Source organism: Leucopleurus acutus (genome assembly GCF_964270905.1).
Source record: "Leucopleurus acutus genome assembly, chromosome: 17".
In the NCBI taxonomy this organism is placed as follows: Eukaryota; Metazoa; Chordata; class Mammalia; order Artiodactyla; family Delphinidae; genus Leucopleurus; species Leucopleurus acutus.
The window spans coordinates 68,147,826-68,172,780 of NC_139159.1; the positions used below are offsets into that span (position 1 = coordinate 68,147,826).

Consider the following 24,955-nt stretch of genomic DNA (forward strand, 5'->3'; position numbering starts at 1 on the left):
ATTTTAATTTACAATTCTTACCAATAAAAAGGATTAGTTACAAAACGGGAATTTCTCTATACAAAATTAGGATTTATTTTCTTTCACAAAGAGAATCTGCTGTCATGTCTTGCCTTGCCAAATCAAATCTCAAATAGCTTGCTTAGCTAAAGTTATTCCCCAAAGATAGGTAATCCAGACAAAATTAATAAAAATTATCAGCTTCTTAAATGTGTTTAAGAGGAAGAATTTAATGAACATTTTGCCTTGAACTGAAGAATTCTAAGGAATACTTGTAACCTTCAGAAAGACTACTGCTCTCAGGCAGTTGAGCTACTGTGACAGCGTGTAGGAGACTAGCTCACTTACCGTGAGAATCTTCTTACACATACAATGAGTCTCCACTCCTGCACAGTGAGTGCAAGTATGACGTAACAGGAAGAAGGGTTTCTAAAATTTTACAAGTAAATTTTATTCTGGCCACAGGTCAACAGCAAACATATGACAGTTAGGGTTCAGATTCTCCCTGCCGCCTATTTTATCATATAAATTAAATATGAAGAGGTACACTCGAACAAACTTCATGAAAAACGAGGAGCGGATTTCAAATCCCCACTTCCTAGAATAACACACGTCACTGCTTCAGAGCGGGGCGAAGAGTCATACTCTTAGCACACAGTGTCTCCTGCACAGAACCGCTGGTCAGAATGTTCAAAGCCTTCTCTAGTTGACTCAAAGTATGGCAGCCACTCAGCACTGCTCCTAGCAGTTTGCTTTCAGAATAAAAATATAAAATAAGAACCTGTGTGAAACGTCGCAGCCTTCAAAAAGCTATCCGGTGACAAGCCTAGCTCTGATGGAAAAAGCCCACCTGTAAAAAAAGGAGCTGTGGGTGAAGATGGTCTGATGTACCTTCATGACTCGAAATAGAAAAGCTCCTCAAACACAGATGATTCTAAAGCCATTACACCCAACATTACGTGATTCACGTAGATGTGCTTACAACAGCTTCTAAATAAGATCTACATACAGAGGAGCTGCACCCTCCTCACAAGTAGCTGAAGCATATGGCCATGGGGGTGGGGAATGGGGGCTCGGTTTAAAAAAAAAGACAACTTAACGAGGGTTTAAGGTTCTCCCTCCACTCTACTCAATAAACATACACCCAGAAGGAGAATGAAGTCAAATCAATCAATGCCCAGGCACCTCTCAAAGAGAGCTTCTCCCTGTGGCCAATGTGCTTTGGAACTTTCTAGCACAATACAAATCCACTACTCTGGGTACACACAGAGCCAGTATGCCCTACACGAGATGCATTGGGATTATGCCCACGGTTAAACACAGCCCCTGTGTAAGATGCAACTCCACTAGGGTTTTGATCACTTAGGATAAAAAATGCCTAGCAAGGACCTTCAGGCCTCATTAATACCGATCTGTGGTCCTCACTGACTCAGCGGTGCTTTTTTTATCAGAACAGCTGAAGAGGTGGCAAACGGTGGCAACTGATATCAGGCCACGGCTATCCCAAAAGCTGAGGAAGCTCTTCATCTGCTGTCCGCCTTCTGCACTACGGTTACGGTTCTGCCACCGTAAAACGCTGGGAACAAGGCCTCTGTGGCCAAGCCTCGGCAAAAGCCAACAAATAAAGCGAGCTTGTCAGAGGCAGGACCAATTCATGGGCAATCTCCTCTAGCTGGGAGTGTGAGGCTGGGGAAGGAGGAGGCAGGCGCGGGTGCGAGAAAGAGCTAAGAGCCCCCGGGACAGGGGTCTGGTGACCCAACGCCGGATACCCAGCTTGGTGCCAGCAGAGCAGGACCTGCCGAAACCCATGATTCAGATGGAAAAGGAAGAGAAGACACCAAAAACTAAGGTCAGTTCCGAAATCTGCCCAGTTGATATTTGTTCTTCTTAGCAGTAAGGACTTGAATGAGAATCACGAAACTCGAGGAACATATATTTTTTCTTCAGGATTTAAAAAACTGTTGTCTTGTACTGAAAGACTACATTCAGTGTGGGTCAGGTCCAACAGCGTTAGCTAGAACTCGGTGGTAAAGGTCACCCGGCACTGGGAGGAAACGTCATCTGAGTGGAGGGCTGGTGGGCAGGCCAGAGGCCACTCGGTCACTGGTCCCCGAGCCTAAAGCCCTGTCCCCAGTTGTGTCTCCCGCCTCCGCCGTTCTGGTCGGCGGCTCGCCTCATGCTAGCGGGGGGCACACCAAACCCTGACACCCCTCCTCTCCTGCTGGGCAGCCAGCGGTACCTAGAGCAGAGGGCGGAAGAAACAAAAGGAGAGAAAAGCACAGTCACTTCTCCACGCAGTTGTCCATCCCATCTCCCTTCCTGGGGTTCCCACGGCATCTGTCACATTGAATTACGTTCGTCTGTGGCCACGGAGAGGCTGAGGACAATGTCTTATTGCACTTTGCCTTTTCAGCACTTAGCTCAATGCCCTGACCACAGAAGTCACTCACTTTTTATGTTTTCTTTTTAATTTACTAAGCTTTCGCACTAACTTCACACTCTAACTTTTTTTTTCCCTGATTATAAAAGCAATTCGTGCAGGAACAGTATGGAAACAAAAATATTACACCCACGAGCCCAACAACCAGAAAGAACCATCTATATAGCATTTTAGTTTATGTAACTATGGCTCTAACTGGCTCAAAGGATACAAAATGAACTCAGTTCCAAAGGACAAATCTGCAGCCAGCGTGTCTGAGCACCGCCCGGCATCACCACGGTGCTGCTGGGTTCTTTGGCGTCCATCAAGGGACAGCAGAGAAGACAGCTTTCTGTCCTGGAATTTGGGCGTGTTTTAAAGTTGATTCATAGTTTGCCCTCCAACTGCAATCTTTCTCTCATAGATGGTGGGAAAGCTGAGGCCCGAAAAGGTTAGCTGATTTCTCACCTTACAAATGAATAAATTAAGTCCCAGAACCGCTAAGAAAATGTAAACCCAGGACTCTATGTTCACAATAGCTTTTCTAACTACTTCCCTTCCTTGACTATTAGTAAACTGAGAATGTATTTTAACCTATTCCACTAATCAGATCCTGATGGTTCAATTTCTGTCTTGAAGGCAGAGACCGTGATCTGATACCTCTTTTTAAACCCCTCATGGCACCAAGAGCAAACCACGAGGGGTGACTTGCCCACAGCAGGAAGCCTGCAGAGTTCAACCTTATCATAAAGCATCTCCCTTACACCGGGTGCTGCATGTTTATAAGTGCCTCTCATCTTCACGACTGCCCTATGAGGTTGGCACAGTTATTACCCCATTTTATAGATGGGAAAACTGAGGCAGAATTGAGCAAAGCTCTTCTAAAGTGACAGACAGGATTCAAACCCAGGCAGCCTGACTCTGGAGCTCATGCCCCACACCACTTCCTACACCTCACACTTCCACAGGACACACAGCGTGAGATTCAGGTGACAACAGTTAGTGACCGGAGTCCTCATGTGTTTACATCAACCCAGTTAGCTGCACGCTGCCTCCCCAAAAAGACAATTAAACCCCTTGTAAACAGAAAAATAACTGTGCACAGAAAAGGATCTGTCTACTTTTCTAAGTGGAATGCAAAATAGTGATACGACTTAGAATTCTATAACTCGCATCCTCCCTTTTAAACAAATACAGTTTTATCATTACATCAACATGTATTTCCAAGCACTGGTTTCCCAACATTCATGACGTTCTGGCACAATAACATTCCTCCAAAGTATGTAATAAATTGGAAGACTTAAAAAAGGCAACACCAAGGCTGTCTTGCTTTGCTTCTTACTCTGAGACAATATGGAAGCCATCGCCACTGCTTAAACAGATAGTGAAATTAAATGCAAGTAATTAGTATAAAAAGATACCCAATTATACATAATCAACAAAGATTTATGGTAATTTCAAAGCAGTTACTGCTTTTGCAAGGAGCTACATTTTGTCATCTGATCTTTATGCAAAATTTAACAGAAGGGCTTCCACCAACAGGGAAAGCTCAAGTGGAAGGCAGGCTCCAGTGGGATGTCGATTTTGCCACTAGAATCCCATACACGTTGTTGCCCACAATTGAGAAATCTCTCCAAGCCATTAAGTCAGAATATGGCTGTTTAAAGTAAAATAGTTCTTGGCTGCCCCGCAAAGCAACACATTTTTTTTTTTAATGATGCATCTGCCATCCGACTTGATAAACCTAGATCAAAAATCCAAACCTGCTGTTACTGCGCCCTTTGATAATTAGAAAGCAGACTGGTCATTTGGTTTTTTTTTTAGCCTGAAGGCAACTCAAGGCTCACACGAGAAACAAGTTTCTTCTTATGCTCTTAACGAAAAAACAGAACAAAACAAAACAGGGCTTCCCTGGTGGCGCAGTGGTTGAGAGTCCGCCTGCTGATGCAGGGGACACGGGTTCGTGCCCTGGTCCAGGAAGATCCCGCGTGCCGCGGAGCGGCTGGGCCCGTGAGCCATGGCCGCTGAGCCTGCGTGTCCGGAGCCTGTGCTCCGCAACGGGAGAGGCCACAACAGTGAGAGGCCCACATACCACACACAAAAAAAAATACAACGGGGTCTTCCCGGGTGGCGCAGGGGTTGGGGGTCCGCCTGCCGATGCGGGGGATGCGCGTTCGTGCCCCGGTCCGGGAGGATCCCGCGTGCCGCGGAGCGGCTGGGCCCGCGGGCCGTGGCCACTGGGCCTGTGCGTCCGGAGCCTGTGCTCCGCGGCGGGAGAGGCCACAGCAGTGAGGGGACCGCGTACGGCAAAAAAAAAAAAAAAAAAAAAAAAACAACAATAGTGTACTTCTCTGTTTGTATACTGTATTTCACCATAAAAAACCTTCCTCTAACCTATAAAAGTAGGGGGAAGGGGTGCCTACTCAAGTTTACTGCCCTCATTGACCCCCTGGAAGAATGACAAACTGGAAAACATTAAAACGAGCAAGATGTGAAAAGGGTTTTTTGCTTTTTTTTTTTTTTTTTTAAGCTTCTAAGTGCAAGCTATTATTGCATACGCCCGACTGGAGATTAAGCGTGATTGTCAGGCCGGCTGTGACACCCAGATGGTGATTTCACTTGTCCCATCTTCGACAGCCTTTTGCTTCACTGACAGAATGGTCACACTACTTGAACGCTTAAGTGTGTCAGCATCTCTGGGGGCTCATCAGAATCCCGCCCCCCGCCCCAACTTCAGGAGCAAGGCTGAGAGCTTGTATTTACTGAGCATCCGCTACTGTGCTGCTAACGGTAAACCCCACCTCCTGCAGACCCATGAGACAGGGCCTCCCCGCAACACACAGACTCGCGAACTAAAGCTCGGGGGATTTACTAAGTCACTTTCGCAATATATGAACTGGTAGACGACGGGAATGGGATTCCAACCAAAGTCTGTCTCGAAACCAAAGCTGTGCCCCTGGCCTCCTCACTTTAGTAAACTCTGCAAACAGAGAAAGAACACGCACATCCTCCCAGGGGGCGGGACTATACAAGCCTCCCGTCTCTCATTTTAACGTTGAAAAGTCCTTTAAACATTCTGGTCTATAATATTGAATATAAAGATGTTTTAAACTGCTAACCAATGAGACTACTTACCCTCTTACCCCTTCCTCAGGCAACATCTTGGGTAAAACTGATAACCCTGCCACCCTGGCCCCCTGCTGCACACAGGCGTGCCGCCCGCTCTGCAGGGCCCACGGCTCCCCGGGACGCCTGAATCTAGGCTCAGCGGCCCCTGGCTACGAGGGCTCCAGGAGAAGACCAAGCCTTGGCTTGGAGTGACCTGGGCAAGTCCCTGGTTGGCTCACATTTCTCCATCAGACGGAGAGGGAAACCTCACCCCTCACAGAGTTTTTATCAGGATGCTGACAAACACGGACAATAAGATGATTGTCAAACGAGAGGGGGAAGAAACACTTACAAAAACTGAGGCGTGGATAGAAAATTCCTTCCTCCCAAGTCCATTGGGTATCTGAACATGAGGAAGAAATAAAGATGTCCAACAAGATTTCCAATTAGCTCATTGATGACCCTGCAAACAGAGAGCCAAATGAGTTTCAAGACATTCAAGCAGTGAAGTGAGACACAGCAAGTTTTAGCTAATAGCGGAGGGAAGAGATCCTTCGTGGCAGCCTGTTTCTGGTCGCTGGGAGGCTGTGACAGCTTGACAGTCAGCCCTTTTATAAAGTCTGAGAGGCACACGCATTCTGAATGAGAAGCAAAGCCGTCCTGCTGGACCAATGGGGCCTGTGCTCTTCAAGGCCAGCTGCCCCTCCGACATCTCTTTCAAGCCCCTGCCCATCCTCAACATGTTGTTTTTGCTACTTCCTGCCTCAGGAGTTGGGCAAGCCGCAAAGCAAGCTTTTGAACGCTTTCAGTCACGAGCACCATATTTGCAAAACGTGGGCAAAACTGAAGGCTGGCAAGACAGAAGCATGGGAGTGAGGAAAGGAGGGATGAAAAACGTCCACTCCCTCGTTCCTGGAACCATGGATCACGTCTCCCTCACCTCTCGGGTCCCTGACTGTAAGACATCACAGAGTTCACTCTGGAAAGCTGACCTTCACCTTGTAATCCTAAAATAAACACTGCCCTTCTTCAATCTTCCCATGGCTGACACACAGGCCACTTCAAGGTTTTACAGATCAATTCTTACTGTTACATATCCTTCTCCGCCTCCGCCTGCAACATGATTCCTCTTAGGGACAAATCACCGTCTACAACTGCTCCCAGATTCTGCCCTTCTGGGCGGCAGGGCAGTTTTACCAAGCCCCGGACTTGCTCTACTCTGAACAGAATCTGTTTACTCGATTCATTCCCTTCTCCCTGTGGATATGCAGCAGAAGTTAGGACCATATAGAGCAAAGAGGTCATCGCATTAAGAACTAGCACTAGCAAAATCCGTTTAAAAATGTTAAAAACATTTTGTGGTGTAAGAAACAGGAGTTCTTAGAATAACTGCATCTTGAAATCCTCCTTCCAAAATTCTGACTGGATGCATTCAAGATTTTCCTAAGCCTCAGGTCTAATTCCAGACTAGAAATTTGACCCTGTTTGGCCCAAACTTCTATACTATTAAACCACTGACAAAACTTCCCATCTGAGAATCTGTGCATTTCTGTGACTGGTGAGCAGTTTCCAAGGCATTCTGGAAATGCCTTAAGAATTAAAAAAACAGAAATTTTACGCACAGAGTTGGCTTGGATAAAATTAGGTCTATATTTGCTCAATCTGGACAGTGAATCCAGAAATAAATATTTATTCAAAAACACATATATGGAAGCATACTATAACAACAACAATAATAAAAAACCATTCAGTGCTAAATGTGCTTAAAGCCCTGCAATTTCAATCAATTACATCCAAATGAAATTATTTCAAAAGTATAAGGTACCAAGGTATCAACGTTGAGATTCTTTGAAGTGTTATAAAGATTAGAGAAGGAAGATAAAGAATAATGGAAGTCTTCCAAGGGTTAGTTTGCAATTAAATAAATCTAATATCACTTACGAGCCTCCAATGATATAGTTGAATCCAAGGATAACCCAAGGTAAATAACAGGCCTAGGAAAGAATACACACAAACATGAATACACCTACAGAGGATACAGCTGCCAGGGGGCTGAAATGGGGAAGGTTCTATTGAGAAGGGCTTTTATAACACACCATTGTAAAGCAATTATACTCCAATAAAGACGTTTAAAAAATAAATAAATAAATCCTTTGGAAAGTCACTGCAAAAGTTCCTTTTAACAATCTAGCATCATTCCTACTGTTTCAAGCCTTCTTATTTATTTATTTATTTATTTATTTATGGCTGCGTTGGGTCTTTGTACTTTGTCTAGTTGCGGCAAGCGGAGGCCACTCTTCGCAGCGGTGTGAGGGCTTCTCATTGTCGTGGCTTCTTTTGCTACGGAGCATGGGCTCTAGGCACATGGGCTTCAGTAGTTGTGGCATGCAGGCTCAGGAGTTCTGGCTCGCAGGCTCTAGAGCGCAGGCTCAGTAGTTGTGGCGCACGGGCTTAGTTGCTCCGCAGCATGTGGGATCTTCCCGGACCAGGGTTCAAACCCATGCCCCTGCACTGGCAGGCAGACTCCCAACCACTGCGCCACCAGAGAGGTCCCTAGCATCATACTTATTCAGATATTAGCAATTGGACACAGAGTACTTTGCCCATAGTTTTCAGATCCAATATATACCCTGCTGAATTATAACAAACAGCTTTAGAAAGAAGATGAGTGTCTGGGACTTCCCTGGTGGCACAGTGGTTAAGACTCTGTGCTCCCAATGCAGGGGGCACAGGTTTGATCTCTGGTCAGGAAACTAGATCCCACATGCATGCCACAACTAAGAAGCCCACATGCCGCAACTAAGGAGCCTACCTGCCGCAACTAAGGAGCCCACCTGCTGCAACTAAGACCTGGTGCAAGCAAATAAATAAATAAATACCAAAAAAAAAAGAAAGCAGATGAGTGTCCTATGGATGCTAATAAAAACATGGTCCATAATAGAGTCACATTAAGACTCCTGCCAGCAAACTGTTACCAATCAGCTATAAAACACCCCATCTTTTTAGGTTCTCCTTTTACATATTTCACAAAATTACTTTGAATCTTTATCACATTACACATTGATCTCTTGAACTAACACTCTCCGAAGTTAGACAGCTCTCCAGATGAATTCAACATTTGAGCCCGGGTAAAAAAAAAAATTAGCAAACAGAACCCTCCATTAAGTAGGGTTGGGAGACCAGAAGGGGGAGCTCTCACGCCCTGTTTCAACAGCAGAGCCCAAGAGGAAGAAGACAGACTTCTTTCCCTGCAAGGACTCAGCCAATGAAAAGCTTTGTTTACCACACCTCTTGACTTCCTTTTCCTCTTTACAGAAAAGCGATCTCCTTCCCTTTGCATGTAGGGACTTGCTCATGGCTCACCATGGTTGCAGACCCCGAAATGCAGTTCTCCACTGATCCCAAGTAAACCCATCTTTGCTGCAGAAGTATCTGGCAGCCTATTTACTTGAGGTCAACACCCCTTACCAGTTTCAAGACATCATACTAAGAGCTAAGGGCGTTGCAAAAAAACATCGCAAACTGGTAAAGAAAGGGTTACACATCAATAGCCTGAAGGCAGAATGCAGTGACTACTATAAGAACACAGCAAAAGCCCAAAGGCAAGACCAATTCCAGGGAGGAGAGGCAGGAAATATGTTTAGTCCCCCACTCAAATTAAGAATGGGCAGGATTTACATGAGAAAGAAAATAAAAAAGATGTTACAGGTGGAAAGCTGTGAGAGAAGGCACAAAGGGAAGTGTTGGGGCGGGGGAGACCAATCTGTTTCAGCTTAAGTGTAAAATACATAACAGGCAATGATAAGAACAGACTGAAAGAGCGGGTTCCACATGAGTGTCCTTCCTCCCCTCCCCCTACCACACACACATACATGAGATCACTCAGGACACATGCCTAAAGGGCCTGAGCTCCAGAGGGAGTGAGAAGTAATAGTCAGCAAAGGCCTCAGGGTTGGCTAAAGAAACCCAGGACTGAGGAGGGGAGAAGGGGCTTGCCTACGGTTTACTGCTCTGTAGTGACCTCTTCTGCATGTGTCAGAAAGTACATCTCTGGGCTGAAGAGAGGGATTTCTGCAGACATATGAAAAGGAAATTTTCCCAGCTAGGTTAGAGTACCTTAAATCGTGTTCCAAACCAAAATGATACAATCATGTCTCTGTTCAGCTGGGCCCAGACATAAAGTACTGACATGATCAGAGGAATCATCAGCAACTGCAAAAGAAACGAACACGTAAAGGCTCCAGAGGCACTTAAAACAGAGGCTTAGCGTAAACCTACCTTTTTTTGCTTTTTAACCTCTCCCCTCCAAATAAATTCTCCCATGGTTATTCAAAAAGCAGAAGGAAATTCAACTCATCAGAATTACTTAATCATGCAATGCATGCTTTAAAATCCTCTAATAAAATACAACACAATTATATTATTTGGGATGGATTCAGAAATATCAGGGTCAAGCTCTGTTACTTGGAAAAAGTATGCAATAAAGCTTTACTTACCATGTATTCTCCATTTTTAAAAAATACATATCCACACACATGCACAGAAAACACTGGATAAACCATCGTTCTCAACGTTCATACATTAATACAGAAGCCAGAAATGAGCAAGGACAGTAATGATTTAGGTAACTCACATAAGAGCTTCAAAATACCATATAATGAACCACGCGGTTAATGCAATTTAAACTTCTGTCAAAGGTCATTAACAGTAAGTCTGAAACACATGAAAGGCCAAATAGTTTCAAGGGACACTTACCTGCATATCCATTGCTAAGCCAGTAATCTTGGTTTGTAAAGTTAAAGATCAGACACAAATAAAGCGTTCTACACCTAATAACAGTTCATTTCATTCCAGTTTTCTGAAGGAAAACACTTTTCTATAGTTCAGGTTGCTTAAAACACCCCGGAACACAAAGGTATCTAATAATCTTCACTGTGAACACGCTATTAAACTATCCGATGACGAGGAAATAGTAGAAATTAACTGCTTTGGCACATGACTCAGTTTGGTTGCCTGTGTCCTCCGTGCCCTGCCACTGTATTTTACCAGCTCTCCTTCAATTAGGAGATGGAGGGGCATGTGAAACATGCCTCTGAAACAAATAATGCGTCTGTTCACATTCAGGGCTCCACAGCACAGGTGAAGTCCAAAACAATCTTTTTATCTTCCCTTAAAGGAGGGAAAGGGCATCCAGAGTGCCACAATTTTCTGGCTCTTGGCCAGGTTTCAATGGACACTAAACCCCAAAGCCATTCTGAGCTCACCAACTGTGCACAGGACTTGAGCCACCAAGCCCCTTCTGCTGCTCTCACTATCTGTAAAGGTCTGCGGCCGGAAGACTGCTGACAGCTGTGGTTGACACACAGCAAGCAGAGAGGCATGCTGTGTCCTTTCCCAGAGCCAGGCACTTACAGAGGGACCGAATTACCATTTAGGACCTCGAGACAAAGACAGCACTAAAGTCAGAAAGGATGCTGGTTGTAAATTAATTTTCTGATAAGGACCACAGCTTTCAAAAGCTATCTCATGGCACGGAATCTCTCTGAGCTGCAGTCAACAAGCTGCCACACACCAGAACACAGAGAACTGGGAACAAGAAGAGGGAACAGTAATAAAACTCAACCAAATGTGGAAAAACCCCACAAAGGCAATGGTAGGGGAATGCATCACTCCACGGCTATGTGATTTACTACTGCTTTTGACAAGAACTTTCATGATTCTTAACTATTAACTATAGTAAACAAAGATGCAAATACTATCATTTAAAATATTATGCAGATTACTGCCCATTTCCCCAAACCTGAAAAAAAACCTGGTTATTTCTGGCCCAAAATGACAGACGGAAGGATACCACGATGCAAATCCAGTTGAAGAGGAGCATGAATAAATAGTCTGCTGGCCTCCCATCAAAAGCTCCTGGAAACAAAAATAAGCCAAATGTCATGGTTCAGAATTTCGGAACAAAGAGACTTCTATGTTGAGAAATACTTCAAAAAATTGTAGAGAAAACACAAAATGAGAATATTTTAAAACCACTCCTTGGAAGTAAAAGAAAATTTTAATATATAAAACCGTGTCCACAATTAAGCCCTAAAGTAAAGTTGCCCGGGTGTCAAGGCTAATAATCTGTGTTCCCCTAACTGAATTCCAGTCCGTAAAATGCTCTGCTCAACTAGCACGAGCCAAAAGAAACCCAAAGGGAGGACAGTCAGGTCCACAGCTACTGAGACCCCATCCGCTGAAGCCCCTCACAGCCTGCTGGCCTTTCCTTCATGGCTCTCATCATGAGATGGAGACCTATTCGTGATTACCTGGTTAATCCCTTCTCCCTCCACTAGACCATAAGCTCCGTCAGGGGAGGAACCACGTCCGTTCTGCCTACCACTGTGGCTCCTCCACACAACTAGGCTGGGAAGCACTTACTGTTGTTATGACTGGAGACACGCGCACACGTACGCGCACACACACACGCACGTGCACACACACACGCACGCGCACTACCGCACAGTCCGGCACTGGGCTCACCAAGAGGATTCGGTCTCCGTCTTCCAGGACCTCACATTCTAGCAAAGGAAAACAATGGTGGGGGAGTAGGGGGCAGCCACACCTTTCCATGGCCCTGACTCTTCCTACCATATCTGTGAGGGACAAAGGAAAGACCTACACCCTCTTTTGGCAGATGAGGAAGTACAGTTACATGACCAAAGTCACATGGCTTTTAGAAGCAGAGTGAAGTCTAACTACTAGTTTAGTGTTCTTTCTGCTACGCCACATACTGGGCTTTGTCTTATTACTGGGCAGAACAATCAACATGGGCCCAGCTCTCCCTTCTAAGGATGATCCTCTTGCCTCCAGCTGCAAGACTAGGAGAGGGGCGGAGAAAATAACAAATGACTGTAAGTTCCCTCTATCTCAAACGGTTACCTCCCCCCCCCACACCCCATCACAATTACATGATATATATAGCCCATTTAAACAAAAATAATCCTGGGCTTCCCTGGTGGCGCAGTGGTCGAGAGTCCGCCTGCCGAGGCAGGGGATGCGGGTTCGTGCCCCGGTCCGGGAAGGTCCCACATGCCGCGGAGCGGCTGGGCCCGTAAGCCATGGCCGCTGAGCCTGCGCGTCTGGAGCCTGTGCTCTACAACGGGAGAGGCCACAACAGTGAGAGGCCCACGTACCGCAAAAAAAAAAAAAAAAAAAAAGACTGGCTATGGGATAACTGTTAAAGATGAGTGATGATTAAAAGGGGCTCATACTGACACATGCTACAACAAGATGAACCTCAAAATTATTATGCTAAGTGAAAGAAGCCAGTCACAGAAGGACACATAAAATGTCCGAAATGGGCAAATCCATACACAAAGTAGATGAGTGGTTGCCAGAGGCTGGGAGGAGGGGGAGGGATGGAGACTGCTGGCTTGGATTTTTTGGGGGGTGATGAAAATGTCTGGAATTAGTGGTGATGGCTGCACAACTTTGTGAAGATACTAAAGACCACTGGGTTGTACACTTTAAAATGGTTAAAATGAGGACCTTTATGTTAGGTGAGTTTTCTCTAAATGAAAAGGAAAAAAAATAAAGAGGTTCATTAACCTTTCTACTTTTGTATATGTTTGAAAATGCCCCATACTACAATTTTTAACAAGTGGTCACGGATCATCCACATTTAATCTAGAGTTTACTACTGATATAAAAAAAAATTCCTCCCACAGCTTAACCCTCAATGAAATCATATCAGAGGGGTAGAATGCTAAGCAAGTTGGCAAGGGAGAATGAATATCATATATGCTGGTAGATTTAAGGATCCAATCCCTGATATGGCGGTCAGAGTCCTGGTTGTCAGTTTCACCTCAGCCAAGTCACTTTACTTGCTTGAATCTCCTGTTCTTCCTTTATAAAACTAAGGGAATGGGCTAGGTCCCTTCCAGAAGTAATAGTCTATTACCCAAAACTTTGTATTAACACGGTGATTTCCCTCTTCTTAAAAAGCACCTAACAGCAAATGCCAATTTAAGGAAAAATGATATTTGACACCGAATGTCCAACCTTCTATATCCCTGCAGTTGTGAGACTGATTCACAATTCTCAAGCATATGAGCACTGACTTAGATTTAAGGGTAGCTCAGAATTTTCTAACCTGAGCTAACAGCCATCAGGTTTCTAGTCTCTGAAGTCAGACCACATTTTCAAAATCATTTAGGCTTTGCCAAATTATATTTTGACACAGCAGTCTATCGAGTTATTGCTTCTCAGTATAAGTAACTCAGAAAAGCATATAAGGTATTGTAGAAAATAAATAACAATTCAGTAAGAAAGTTTTAAGAAAAGAATTTTATAGCTTATCCATATAGGTAGTCATACCTGAAAAACTACCATGCTATTAAAATCCTGGCTATATATTTTTTAAAACTTGAGTGCTTCATATTGAGTATAAATGCTCTAACACAGTGAATAATAATTAAAAAAAAAAAAAGAGGGACTCCCCTGGTGGCGCAGTGGTTAAGAATCTGCCTGCTAATGCAGGGGACACAGGTTCGATCCCTCGTCCAGGAAGATCCCACATGCCACAGAGCAACTAAGCCTGCGCACCACAACCACTGAGCCTGTGCTCTAGAGCCCACAAGACACAACTACTGAGCCTGTGTGCCACAACTACTGAGGCCCGCGCACCTAGAGCCCATGCTCCACAACAAGAGAAGCCGCCACAATGAGAAGCCCACACACCTCAACAAAGAGTAGCCCCCGCTCACCGCAACTAGAGAAAGCCCACGCGCAGCAACGAAGACCCAACGCAAACAAAACTAACTAACTAAATAAATTTATTTATTAAAAAAAAATTTTTTTTAACTTGCATGTTTCAATTACAGAGACTAAGTCTAGGCTTTTACTTGCATAAAGTAGTGTTTTTCAACCCCAATTTAGGAGATATATACACTTCAGCCCAACTGTGCTTTAAAAAACAGGGACTGCTGTGTGACAAATGAGGGAGACGTCACATGAAGTGAGAGGCACACACAGGAGATGGACAAGATGTGTAAACCTCTGCTCTTGTATTTTTGTCACCTATAAAGTGGTGACACTGCTGCTTACATCTCATGATGATGCTGTGAGGATTAAAAAACGAATAATCTAAGCACCTAGTAGACTCCTGGCACAGTCACTACTTACTGCGCATTTACAGCATTATGTCATTTCTTTATATACGCCATCTGCCCTCAAAATTCCTCCAATAAGTAAATACATGGATTAGTAAATCAGACAGAAACAATACTTAAAACAACCACAGATAACATACCTGTTTCAAGTCGTGTAGAGTACTGATATAAGAAATATAAATTGACCAAATAAAGAAATCCAGTTCCTGGACCCACAGGGAAATAAAAGGTGGCAGTAATCGGCCTCCAAATCTGTCCAGATCAAAATAAACACGGCTGTTAGTTTCTCTAAGCTGGGTGTTTTTTTTTTTTCTTTTAACTAAACAAAATTAACCCTTGAAAAACATTCTCCTCAGTGATGAGAGCTACCAAATGGACATCACCAATATAATTCAAGAAAACTGAAGAAAAGTTCATATTAGCTACAATGACTTCAATGTGCAAGTCAATGGAATGAGATAGCATCATAAAATAAACAATAAATATTTCTAAACAAGTTGAAAAAAATCAATACTAAAGACATATATGGTTAATCTTTACTGGGATCAGGCTTATAGTTATGCCTATCAAAAACGAATTACAGTATAACTGAATCACTTTGCTGTAAGACCTGAAACATTGTAAATCAACTACAGTGGGGAAAAAAAAAAAGAAAAAGAAAAAAGATTTATAAAGATAATTTCCAACAGTATAGTAATTATCGCTATTTAGAAAAAGAATACACTGGGATGACAAACCTTGTCAAAATAATGTCATATTCAAAAGACGGAAGTAAAACAGGAACTTTCCATTCAAATCAATGTGCTATTTAGGCAATATGGATACATAACTTAAAAATATTCCCTTCCCCCCAAAAAACTACAGAAGGTCTACAGTGAGAAGTAAGCCTCCCTCCTGACCCTCAGTCTCCCAGCTCCTTTTCCAGCAAGAACGGATCCATTCATTGTACTTCTCTCGAGAAACAATCATTTCTATTACTATTATTCCTCCCTTTTCACCCTAACTTACCTTGCACTGTTCTATACCTTGTTTCACTCCCTTGAAAAAATATTTTTATAGGCTTCATAATATTCCTTCTGTGTGGATGTTCAAACTTCACTGAAGCTATTACAATGCTACAATGAATATCCTCTTTATACATGTACATATCGGATAAATTCCTGTGAGTCAACCTGCTAGATCAAACATTTGCATTTAATTTCAGCAGATATTGCCAACTGCCTACAAAAATGTTCAACCAATTTATACTTCCTCCTAAAATGGAGATTAATGTCTGTCTTCTCTCCACAGCTTCACCATTTAGTGTATTTCACAGTCACCAATCATGTTTCTAAAGCTTTAGCATTTTCTTTCTTCATTTTTCTACTCAATTTGCATTTCTTTACACATTATGGAAATTGCCCTTTCTCATTGTTGCAATTATTTTCTGGTCTGTCATTAGTCTTATGCTTTTGTGGTATTTTTGCCATATAAAATGAAATGTGAAAGTTTAATTTTTATATAGGCAAATGTATCCATCATGTATCACGTTTACAAGTACTTCTCCCCTCCAAGAATACAACAGTGCTCCCAGTTGTACTGTGGTTTATGTAAGAAGTGAGAAAGAGAGTCAACTTATTTTTCTAGACGGTCACTAGTTTTCCCAATACTGTTTACAGAGTGACCCCTCTTCTCTCCATTGATTTGAAAAACTACTTTCATCATACATTGATTCCCTTTTATAGGAAAGTCTACTTTTAGACTATTCTGTTTGGAATCGAATGCCAATACCAATACCAAAACTATTTCTAGTTTTATAATGTATTTTCTTATCTGGCAAAGTTATATAATTAAATAATCCCCCTCCTGTTTTTCTTCCATATATGTCACAATCTTCTTGGCTAGTCTCCATATTACTTTTCTAAATGAATGAGAACCAACACCTTTCTTATTTCACTGTGATAAAGACAGTTTCCAGCCAGAAAGTCTTTCATACCTTTCTATTGAGCTTTCGATTTCTATCTTTTTTATACTCAACCACCAAAGCTGAATTATCTAATTGTTTGTGATATTTGAAAACTCAGCCTCTTGCACTTTCCAAGTATACAACTCTATCTGTAAATAAAATTTTGTATCTTCTTCTTGCCTAATTTACTGGCTAACACCTCCAGAATCATGTTAAGTTATAGAGGTTGAAGAAGATGGCCTTCCCAGACTTGGAAATGCCAACATAATGCTGGCTTTTGTCTTGAGAGCTGTGTCTTATCGCATGAGTGTGAAAGATATGGTCCCCACATCAAGGAGGTCTCGATAATGGGGAGTCTGTCCAAAGAAGCAAGAGTAGGGACAGGAAGGGGAACTTGTGGTCTTGGAAAAATGAGTACAAAGTCCCAAAGAACTGCAAGAGCACAATAATGAATGGGTATTGCTCACGATTTGGGTGTGGCTAGAATGGAGGGCATTAGCTGTGGGGCTGGCCAGGCATAGCTGACAAGTCAGGTTCTCCAAGTACAGAACTGTAACCCTCAGAGCTTAACTCCCTGTGGAGGAGAATGCACTTCACATATCCCAAAAGTCACTTCCAACAACCTTGAACTAAACCAGTAAAACAAAATAGGTTAAAATTCATTTTGGTTTATTCACAATTTTATCTCAGAAATAGTTGAGTCTGATGGAAAGAGCACCGGAAAGGAATTGAGAAGACAGAGACTTCAGTAGGGGCTTACAAGTCAGCAGTCCTGAGTCTCAATTTCCATTTGTAAAAGAGGAGTGACATACTAATACTTGCTCCATTTTGGTTAATGCCTTAAAAAAAAAAATAGTGTACTATTATGCTCATTTACATGTCCTAACTCAGGGGGTAGATTGTATAGATGAGGAAGCAGAATGAGAAAAGGCCAAATAATAGCCAGTAAGTGGCTGAGCTAGAATTTTGTCCCAGACAGCCTGACTCCAGAGTTTATAATACTAATAAGCCCCTATTTCTACAATGCCTCCCACAAGTGACATCATTACTATGAGATATAATTAAAATCAGTAAAAATTTTTAGTACTACTATACTACTTGTATAATCCTGAAATGAACAGAGCGTAAGCTCACAAATTCACTCTCCCCGCTTTAAGAAAAAGCACTGGGGGTAAAAGACCAGAAGCAAGCAAGCTGTGGCCTTGGCTCGGGGCCTTGGAAGAGTCTGGACCTGTGAGTTTGCATCTTCATCTACCCAGTAACATCTGTCCTTTGACTCCCGCCTTCCTCATCTCACAGATTTTGTAAAAGGTTGGAATTAAGAAAGCGGATTAAGAAGGTGCTTTGTAAAAAAAATTTGTGTGGGCATACAATTATTACAATCTTTTAGGAGACACGTGCTGACCTGGTTTTTACAAATTCACATTTTAAACTCCCCCCGGATTCCTCTCAGTTACTCCAGGCCTGATTTTGGAAAAGAAACCTCAGGGGTTTTCTGACTACATTTTTCACTAACACTTGATGCCATGATGCTATTTTTAGCCACTGTGTGCACCTGTGCTTTGGAAATCAGTGTCAAAATACCGCACACTGCTTTTCCCAGTTCATTATGCTTACCCTTGAGGTACACTTGCTCTCACTGATCTAAGGGACTTAGTATTATTTTTACATCACTTTAAAATTATAATCTGAAAACACCAGGAGATAGCTCATCTCTTCAGAGGGAAACAGTGTAATATATTTCTGAAATCCCCCTTGTAGGTAACCAACTAAATCCCCTCCTCTCCTCTGATATGGAGATAGTTACGATAAGGAAATGGCTTTATTTTCAGGGCTGGGAGTGGTGAAGGCACCTTTCGAGCCTAGAAAGCCTGCACTGACCCGTAAGAAGCAGCCAGGGGCAGTGCAAAGAGCCTGGGACTTGCAGGCAAGCATCTCACTTTAACCCCACAGCAATCCCAAGGCCGGAAGCATAATCACCCACCTTTTCATGAGGAACGCTGGGCCCTCATTAGAGTTGAGGTAACCCTCCCAGAGTTCCTCACTTAGCAAGAGCAAGAAGCCCACGTGCTCCCGGGCGTAGAGGCCTTCAAAGAAACATCAGACACTGCTCGTCGCCAGCTGCTAGTCCGACAACTTCTGTTGAGTGTTTAGTTCAACCATCCTTCAACAAAAATCTCCCAAACAATGTGCTACTGAAATCATTACAAACGCCACCCAGAGTCGAGAGCAGGTTTTTTTAACTATCAAAAACAAAGATTTTTCTGCAACAATACAGACTGGTTGATTTGGAGTTAAAGAAAGTCTGCCTGGGTCATCAAGCAAGTAAGAATGAAGAGCACCAAACGCCGATGTTAGCAAACTCTGGCTTTTCTCTCTCTCTTTTTTTTTTTTTTTTGGCAGGAGGTGGCGGTGTAGGGGAGAGGAGCCGGGGGGTGGGGCTGGGGGGGACACTAGACAGGCAAGAAAATCAAATGAAAGGCACTCAGTCTCAACTGAGGACGTTAAACCAGCTATTAGGAGCCATCAATTCTACTCCTAGGTACGTATGCATACCTATGTTCACCAAGACGTGTTCCAGAATGTTCACAGCAGCACTACTCATTCTAGCCAAAACTAGAACTACCCAAAAAGCCCGTTACCAGCAGAAAGGGTAAATAAATGGTGGTCTGTTCACACAAGGGAACAATATAAGGATGAGCAATCTATAACCACATGCAACAATGTGGGTGACTCTCAAACTGTTGAAAAGAGGCTAGACACAAAAAAATACATATTGTATAATTTCATTTATAGAACAGTGAGAAAACTGGCAAAAACCATCTATGGTATTAAAAATCAAGACAGTAGTTACCCTTGCAGTGGGTAGTGACCAGAAGGGAGCAGCAGGAAGGTTTTGGGGATGCTGGCTGTGTCTTGATCTGGTGGCTGGTTATATACTGATGTTCAATTTTTGAAAATTCAACAAGCTATAAATATATAATACATACACTTTCCTGCTTGAATACTGCAACTCAACAAAAAGTTTAAAAATGAAGCTATGAGCTCACCCTTAGCTACAGACCACAGCAGAACTGTCTTATGTGGACAGGATTGCAAAGGAAAGATTTTAAAGCTGTACATACCAGAACACTTGCCATAAAGTTCTAAATCCAAACCCTGAGGCTACTTCTATGCTCAGCCCACAGACCAAGTTCATTCCCCTTCCAGTTACGGGTCTATATGACTCTCTTTCCCAACACACTCAGATGAGTCTGCTAGGGCTGCTGTCATCAGGCTAAATGTGAGAACATGAGCAAAAGCTTGGCAAATAAATATCAGCACCAGGCCTGGTCACAGACTCGGTTGGTGCTATTTCTTTTTGTTCCCGGAAACAAATTAGAGAAATTGAGAGTACATATCTTCCCATTTCTAGTCAGGACGCCTTTAGTGGGACAAAAAGAAGGATAATAATCCAGCAGTTACGTTTTAATTTCAATTACAAATTAAAATTAGAATATTACTGCCCAAGGAGAGAAGGCAGCAATGGCAGGAATTATTATTGACTAATAAGTAAAAATAGTCACTATTTTTTTAATAGATTATCTACCAGATTATTGACTGGGCACCTTACATTTTTTATGTTTTTATATAATAGAGGCATGAAGTGGGTAACATTTCTCCTCAATTTGAAGATACTCATTTTCGTGTTCCTGAAATTCGGACGTGCCTTACCGTCAATATATTCATTTAATGTAATCTGTACTCTCCTCCCCTTCCAAAAAATTGTATTAAATTAAAGGAGCATCTTATAACCAATGGAGTTACAACACAGTTAACTCTTAGAACAGAGTTAGTATGGTATTAAATTCTCCCCACTTTTAGGTGGGGAAATTGAGGCTCAGAAAGGATAAACAGCTTGCTGAGGGCTTGCAGGCTGCAAGGGGGCTAAGCCAGGCCTGGAGACCACGACTCAACTACTGGAAATCCCACAGTCTTTCTACCCTAATAGAAAAGGAACAATAATTTGCTACGACTGGTTTGAAAGAAATCACCCTCAAGAATGTTTTGTTAAACACTTAACTATGTGTTTGGGTAGATAGGATGCAAAAGAGTGAAACAAGAGCCCTTAGAACTATCTTGAACTCACCAAAATAGAAACTGAAACTGCAGCTGTCTATCAACTGGGGTAATGCTGACCTCGGGATGTTTATGGGGGTTAAGTGAGGTATCATATGGAGAAAGAAGCCCAACACAGATGTAAGGCAGTGATGTTATTTTGTCCAAAGAAACGAAATCTCCCGTGTGGGCAGCCCTGGGAGACATAATCTCAGAAACCACGAGGGCAGCAGCAAAGTGCAGCCTCTCTTCTCGTTAATCAGGGACCAATATGGAGGCATTTCATCACTGTGTACTATCTGATCAATGAGTCTTAAATGTAAGAGATGAGGAACTTCAGGCAACAGTGGAGTGAGTCTTAACATACACCTACGCCTTTCCACTTACCCAAACTAAGGAAATAACATTTTAAACTTTAGAGTTCCAAACCAACAAGCTACTCAGAGGAAACCCACAGATAAGGAGGAAAAGTAACTTTTGTCACTTCCAGCATGAATCCACAATTCTAAATTGATCACTTCCAAGTTGTCCAAAGATGCAGCTTTTAAGGAAAAGAGGAGCCTCTAGCAGAAAGCACACCACAGGCTGTGTGTCCTCACCCATCAGCCTCTCAGATGCAGTTTTTCCTTTAACTGCTTCATTTGCAAATGAGTTCTTCCAGCTTCTGAAAGCTAAACCTGTCCAGAAAGAGTAGGAGTCAGAGTAGCAGAAAGAAAGTATAGATACTGGTCTCTCCACACCCGGGCAGTGAGCACACTGTCCTGCCTTCTACCAGCAGCTTCTCCCCCGTTTCAGGAAAACAAGCCCACAAGAAACAATGCAAGGAAGATGGGAACATTATGGAAGGTGTTACATGAAAGATGACCTTTCTAATCAGTTCACCACTTTTAATATTATACACATGTAGGCTATTAGAAAGACTTACTTTTACTAAGCTGACTACAGAAACAAGCAAGATTTTGCAAGTAGGGCCAAAGAGCCAGTTTTGACCAGGTCCTTCTCATTGACGACCATTGATGATTTACAATCATTTATGACCACTGCTCCTCAGGCACCGCATTACCTAACATGCCACAGGGCACAAAGTGCACAACATTCACTGCAACAAATATTTTACCAAAGCAAATAGAAAAGAGTCTGCCACTCTGGCTGCACACCCAGATCATATTCTAATACTCAACTGCCTACTTAACTTCTCCACCTGGATGCCTAAAAAGCCTCTCTAGACTTAATATGGTCAAAATATAACTCTTTATTGATACCTTTCTCCACCCCCAAACCTAAGCCTCCCTGAACATTCCCAATCTCAGAAAAGAGCTGCACCAGGCACTCCATTGCTCCTGTGAAAACAGTGACATCTTCAAGTCCTGCCCCTTCACATCCATTAAGCTGCAGTGTAGTCCACTCCAACTCCCAAATCTATCCACTTCTATCTTCACAGCCACTCTGGTCCAAACCACCATCTCTCTTGCCCTCTAACTTGACTCACCTCTCCGATCCTGTTACCTAGCCCACCCTTTCCCCCATTCACATACCAAGTCCATCCCACAGAGTAGCCAAGGCAATTTTTCAGTCCTTTGTTCAAAAGGCTCTGAAGCCTTTCTAGTGCCTTCAAATTAAAGTTCAAACCACAAAGCCCTACACAGTCTAGCCCCAGCCTGCCTTTCCTCTTTCACTTTATTGCACTCACCCCTGGCTATCTCTCTGTCCTCAACTACCAATCCTCGTCCCTACAGCTGACTCTGTACTAACTATCCAGTCTTCTTTCTGTTTCTAATTCCTGCTTCTAAGCCTTTCCCTTATTACTCCTTCTTCTTGGAAGATTGTCCCCAGAGCCAGATCTTCCCAAAGCTGGCTCCTCGTCATTCAGATTTCAGTTCAAATACCTTCTCTGAGGCCTTTCTGGAACACTTCATCAAAGTCACTCTCCATCACACACCCCTCTCTTATTTTCTTCATGTGAGCTGGGACTTTTTCTGTACTATTCACTATTGTACCCCTAGTGCCCAGCACTGGCAAGTACCCAATTATTTCCATGCATTCAACCCATATATAAGCACCCGCTATATGCCAAACACTAATCTAGGTAACAAAGACAGTGGTAAACAGACAAGTGGCTCTCACGCAGCTTTATTCTCTGAAGGGAAGCAGGCTAACAAACATCAAGGGGTGATATGTAACCAAGAAAAATTAAGGACAAGGGAGACAGAGTGAAGGAGAGGTACTATTTTACATAGGGCAATCAAATAAGGCCTTGCCAATAAGGTGGCATTTGGGCAGACTTGAAGGAGGTAATGAGATAAACCACAGTTATCGTCCTCAAGCAGAGAAATAACATATGCTAAGGGCCTGAGCAGGGATGGAGTTAGGTGCTGAAGAAACAGAAAGGATTCCACTGTGGAGCCTAATATACAAGGTGGAAAGCAGTAGGAGATGAGGTCAGAGAGGCAGTAGGGGCCTTGCAGGCCACTGAGAGGACTTGAGCTTTACTCATCCAGTTGAGAAGACATTAAAAGGTTCTGGGCAGAAGGCTGCCAGGATGTGATTTATGTTTTAAAAGGGTCACTCTAGCTGTCTAGAGAAAAGATTGAAAGGAACAAGGCTGCTATGATAATGGCTTGCAGTAGAGAATGAAAAGGGATTGCATTCTGGACATCTGTCTAAAATAAACAGAATTTGCTAACAGACTGTGGGATGTGAGATAAGAAGTCAAGGATGAGTCCATGACTTTTAGGTTGAGCTCCTGTAATAATGGAATTGCTATTTACTTCTAGGGAAGAGGGTATTGTTTTGGACACATTACGTCTGAGATGTCTATTAGTCATCTAAGTGGTAATTTCAAGTATACGAGTCTGGAAGTGAGATAGATCTGGACTGAAAATATGTATATTTGTATTTGAGAATCTTCAGTTTGTAGAAATTATATAAAGCCATGAAGCTACATGAGATCACCCACAGCTAGGGAGAATACGGAAAAGAGGTCCTGGGGTACATCACAATATTTAAGGATCAGGAAGATGGGGAACCAGCAAAGAAAACTAAGAAACAGCCAGTGAGGAGAGAGAAGACAAGAGTGTGTTACCCACAGTCCAAACAACGTGTCGAAATTAATGTCAGATCTTAGTATCTGACCTGCCACTGATTAAAGATTTAAATCACAGAATCCAGTGAATAAAGATAACCTCCAGAAAACTAATATTCTCTTGCCAGGAATGTTACTCTGGGCTGTTTCCTTCATGCTTCAAAAAATAAAGACTTCCATTTCAGGAGCAATTTACTCTTTACTCACTCCTTCATAAATACAACTACTACCTGCCAGATACTAGATCAGGATCTGGGATGCACACAAATAAACTCACTCTTTGCACCTCGGGCTTCAAATCACTCCTACTGGGAAGAAACGCCATTAACATAAAAAGAACTCAGCTGGTAGTTGAGCCAGGCGACGTCCACATGCCATCCACTTGGGTGGCAGAGGGAGGTCAGAGGGCAGCTGCTCCAGTTGGCCCCAGGTTGCTACTCACTGGCGTCCAATAGATTGACAACTATCAGACTTACCTTCCCACTGCCGCCTTCTCTGAATACAGAGGGCGAGGAGCACAGTTTTAATGGAAGGACAAAATCAATCCCTTCCCACCGGGCCAAACCGTGTTGTCTCCCTCCACGTCTCCAGCTACCCAGGCCCACGCTCAAACCCCTTGGCCTCCACCCTACCCCCTGGCCACAGGACCCCGCCCTAAACCGCTGGAGCCACCGCACTACAAGTCCCACCAGGCACCGCGCGTCCGCAACCAGCCGGTCTACGCTCCGCCGCTGCGGGGCCACCTGGGGCCTGTAGTCTCCACTTCCCCAGTCGCCGGTCAGTACCTGGAAGCGATAGAGGAAGGCTTCGGGCCAGAGGAAGAAATAGGCCGGGCTGATGAGACCGAGTTTGCCGACTAAGGGCACCGCGACGGTGGCGGCGAACCAATAGCGCGTGATGGCCGGGATGCTCCTGAACCAGTCCCCGATGTCCGACATCTTCGCCTCTTCGGTGGCCGGGATGTGCAAAGCCGCCCGACTCCTGTCCCGGGCCCCTCACGACGCGGTCCACTGGGCGAGTGGGAGGTGTCGAGGCGGAAGCCGCCCCAGCCCCGTTGCAGAACACGGAGACCGGCAGACGTGGCGCCACCGAATTCGGACGAGCGAGGGAGAATTCGGCAGCGAAACTTCCCCTTCCGGCGGCCGCCG

At 43.5% G+C, this 24,955-nt stretch overlaps 1 protein-coding gene across 1 annotated transcript; it reads right to left on the reverse strand.

Moving 5' to 3' along the window:
- On the reverse strand, positions 1-24,955 carry DERL1 (derlin 1). The gene is made up of 8 exons (XM_082858852.1): positions 24,593-24,955; positions 14,823-14,934; positions 11,379-11,443; positions 10,283-10,309; positions 9,644-9,739; positions 7,469-7,521; positions 5,880-5,990; positions 1-2,239 (listed from the first exon to the last, which is right to left on the reverse strand). Exons 1-8 carry the CDS (start codon positions 24,743-24,745, stop codon positions 2,101-2,103), a joined length of 756 nt encoding a protein of 251 aa, XP_082714978.1. The 5' UTR covers positions 24,746-24,955; the 3' UTR covers positions 1-2,100.

What these genes read in the sequence shown, in the direction of transcription:
- DERL1 (XM_082858852.1), bottom strand. Translation starts at nt 24,745, where the DNA reads ATGTCGGACATCGGGGACTGGTTCAGGAGCATCCCGGCCATCACGCGC. An exon ending in TCAACTGGATTTGCATCGTG is followed by an intron (nt 10,310 to 11,378) that starts GTATCCTTCCGT and finishes TTACAAACCAAG; the next exon opens with ATTACTGGCTTAGCAATGGA. An exon ending in GGTTTGGAACACGATTTAAG is followed by an intron (nt 7,522 to 9,643) that starts GTACTCTAACCT and finishes ATTCTTTCCTAG; the next exon opens with GCCTGTTATTTACCTTGGGT.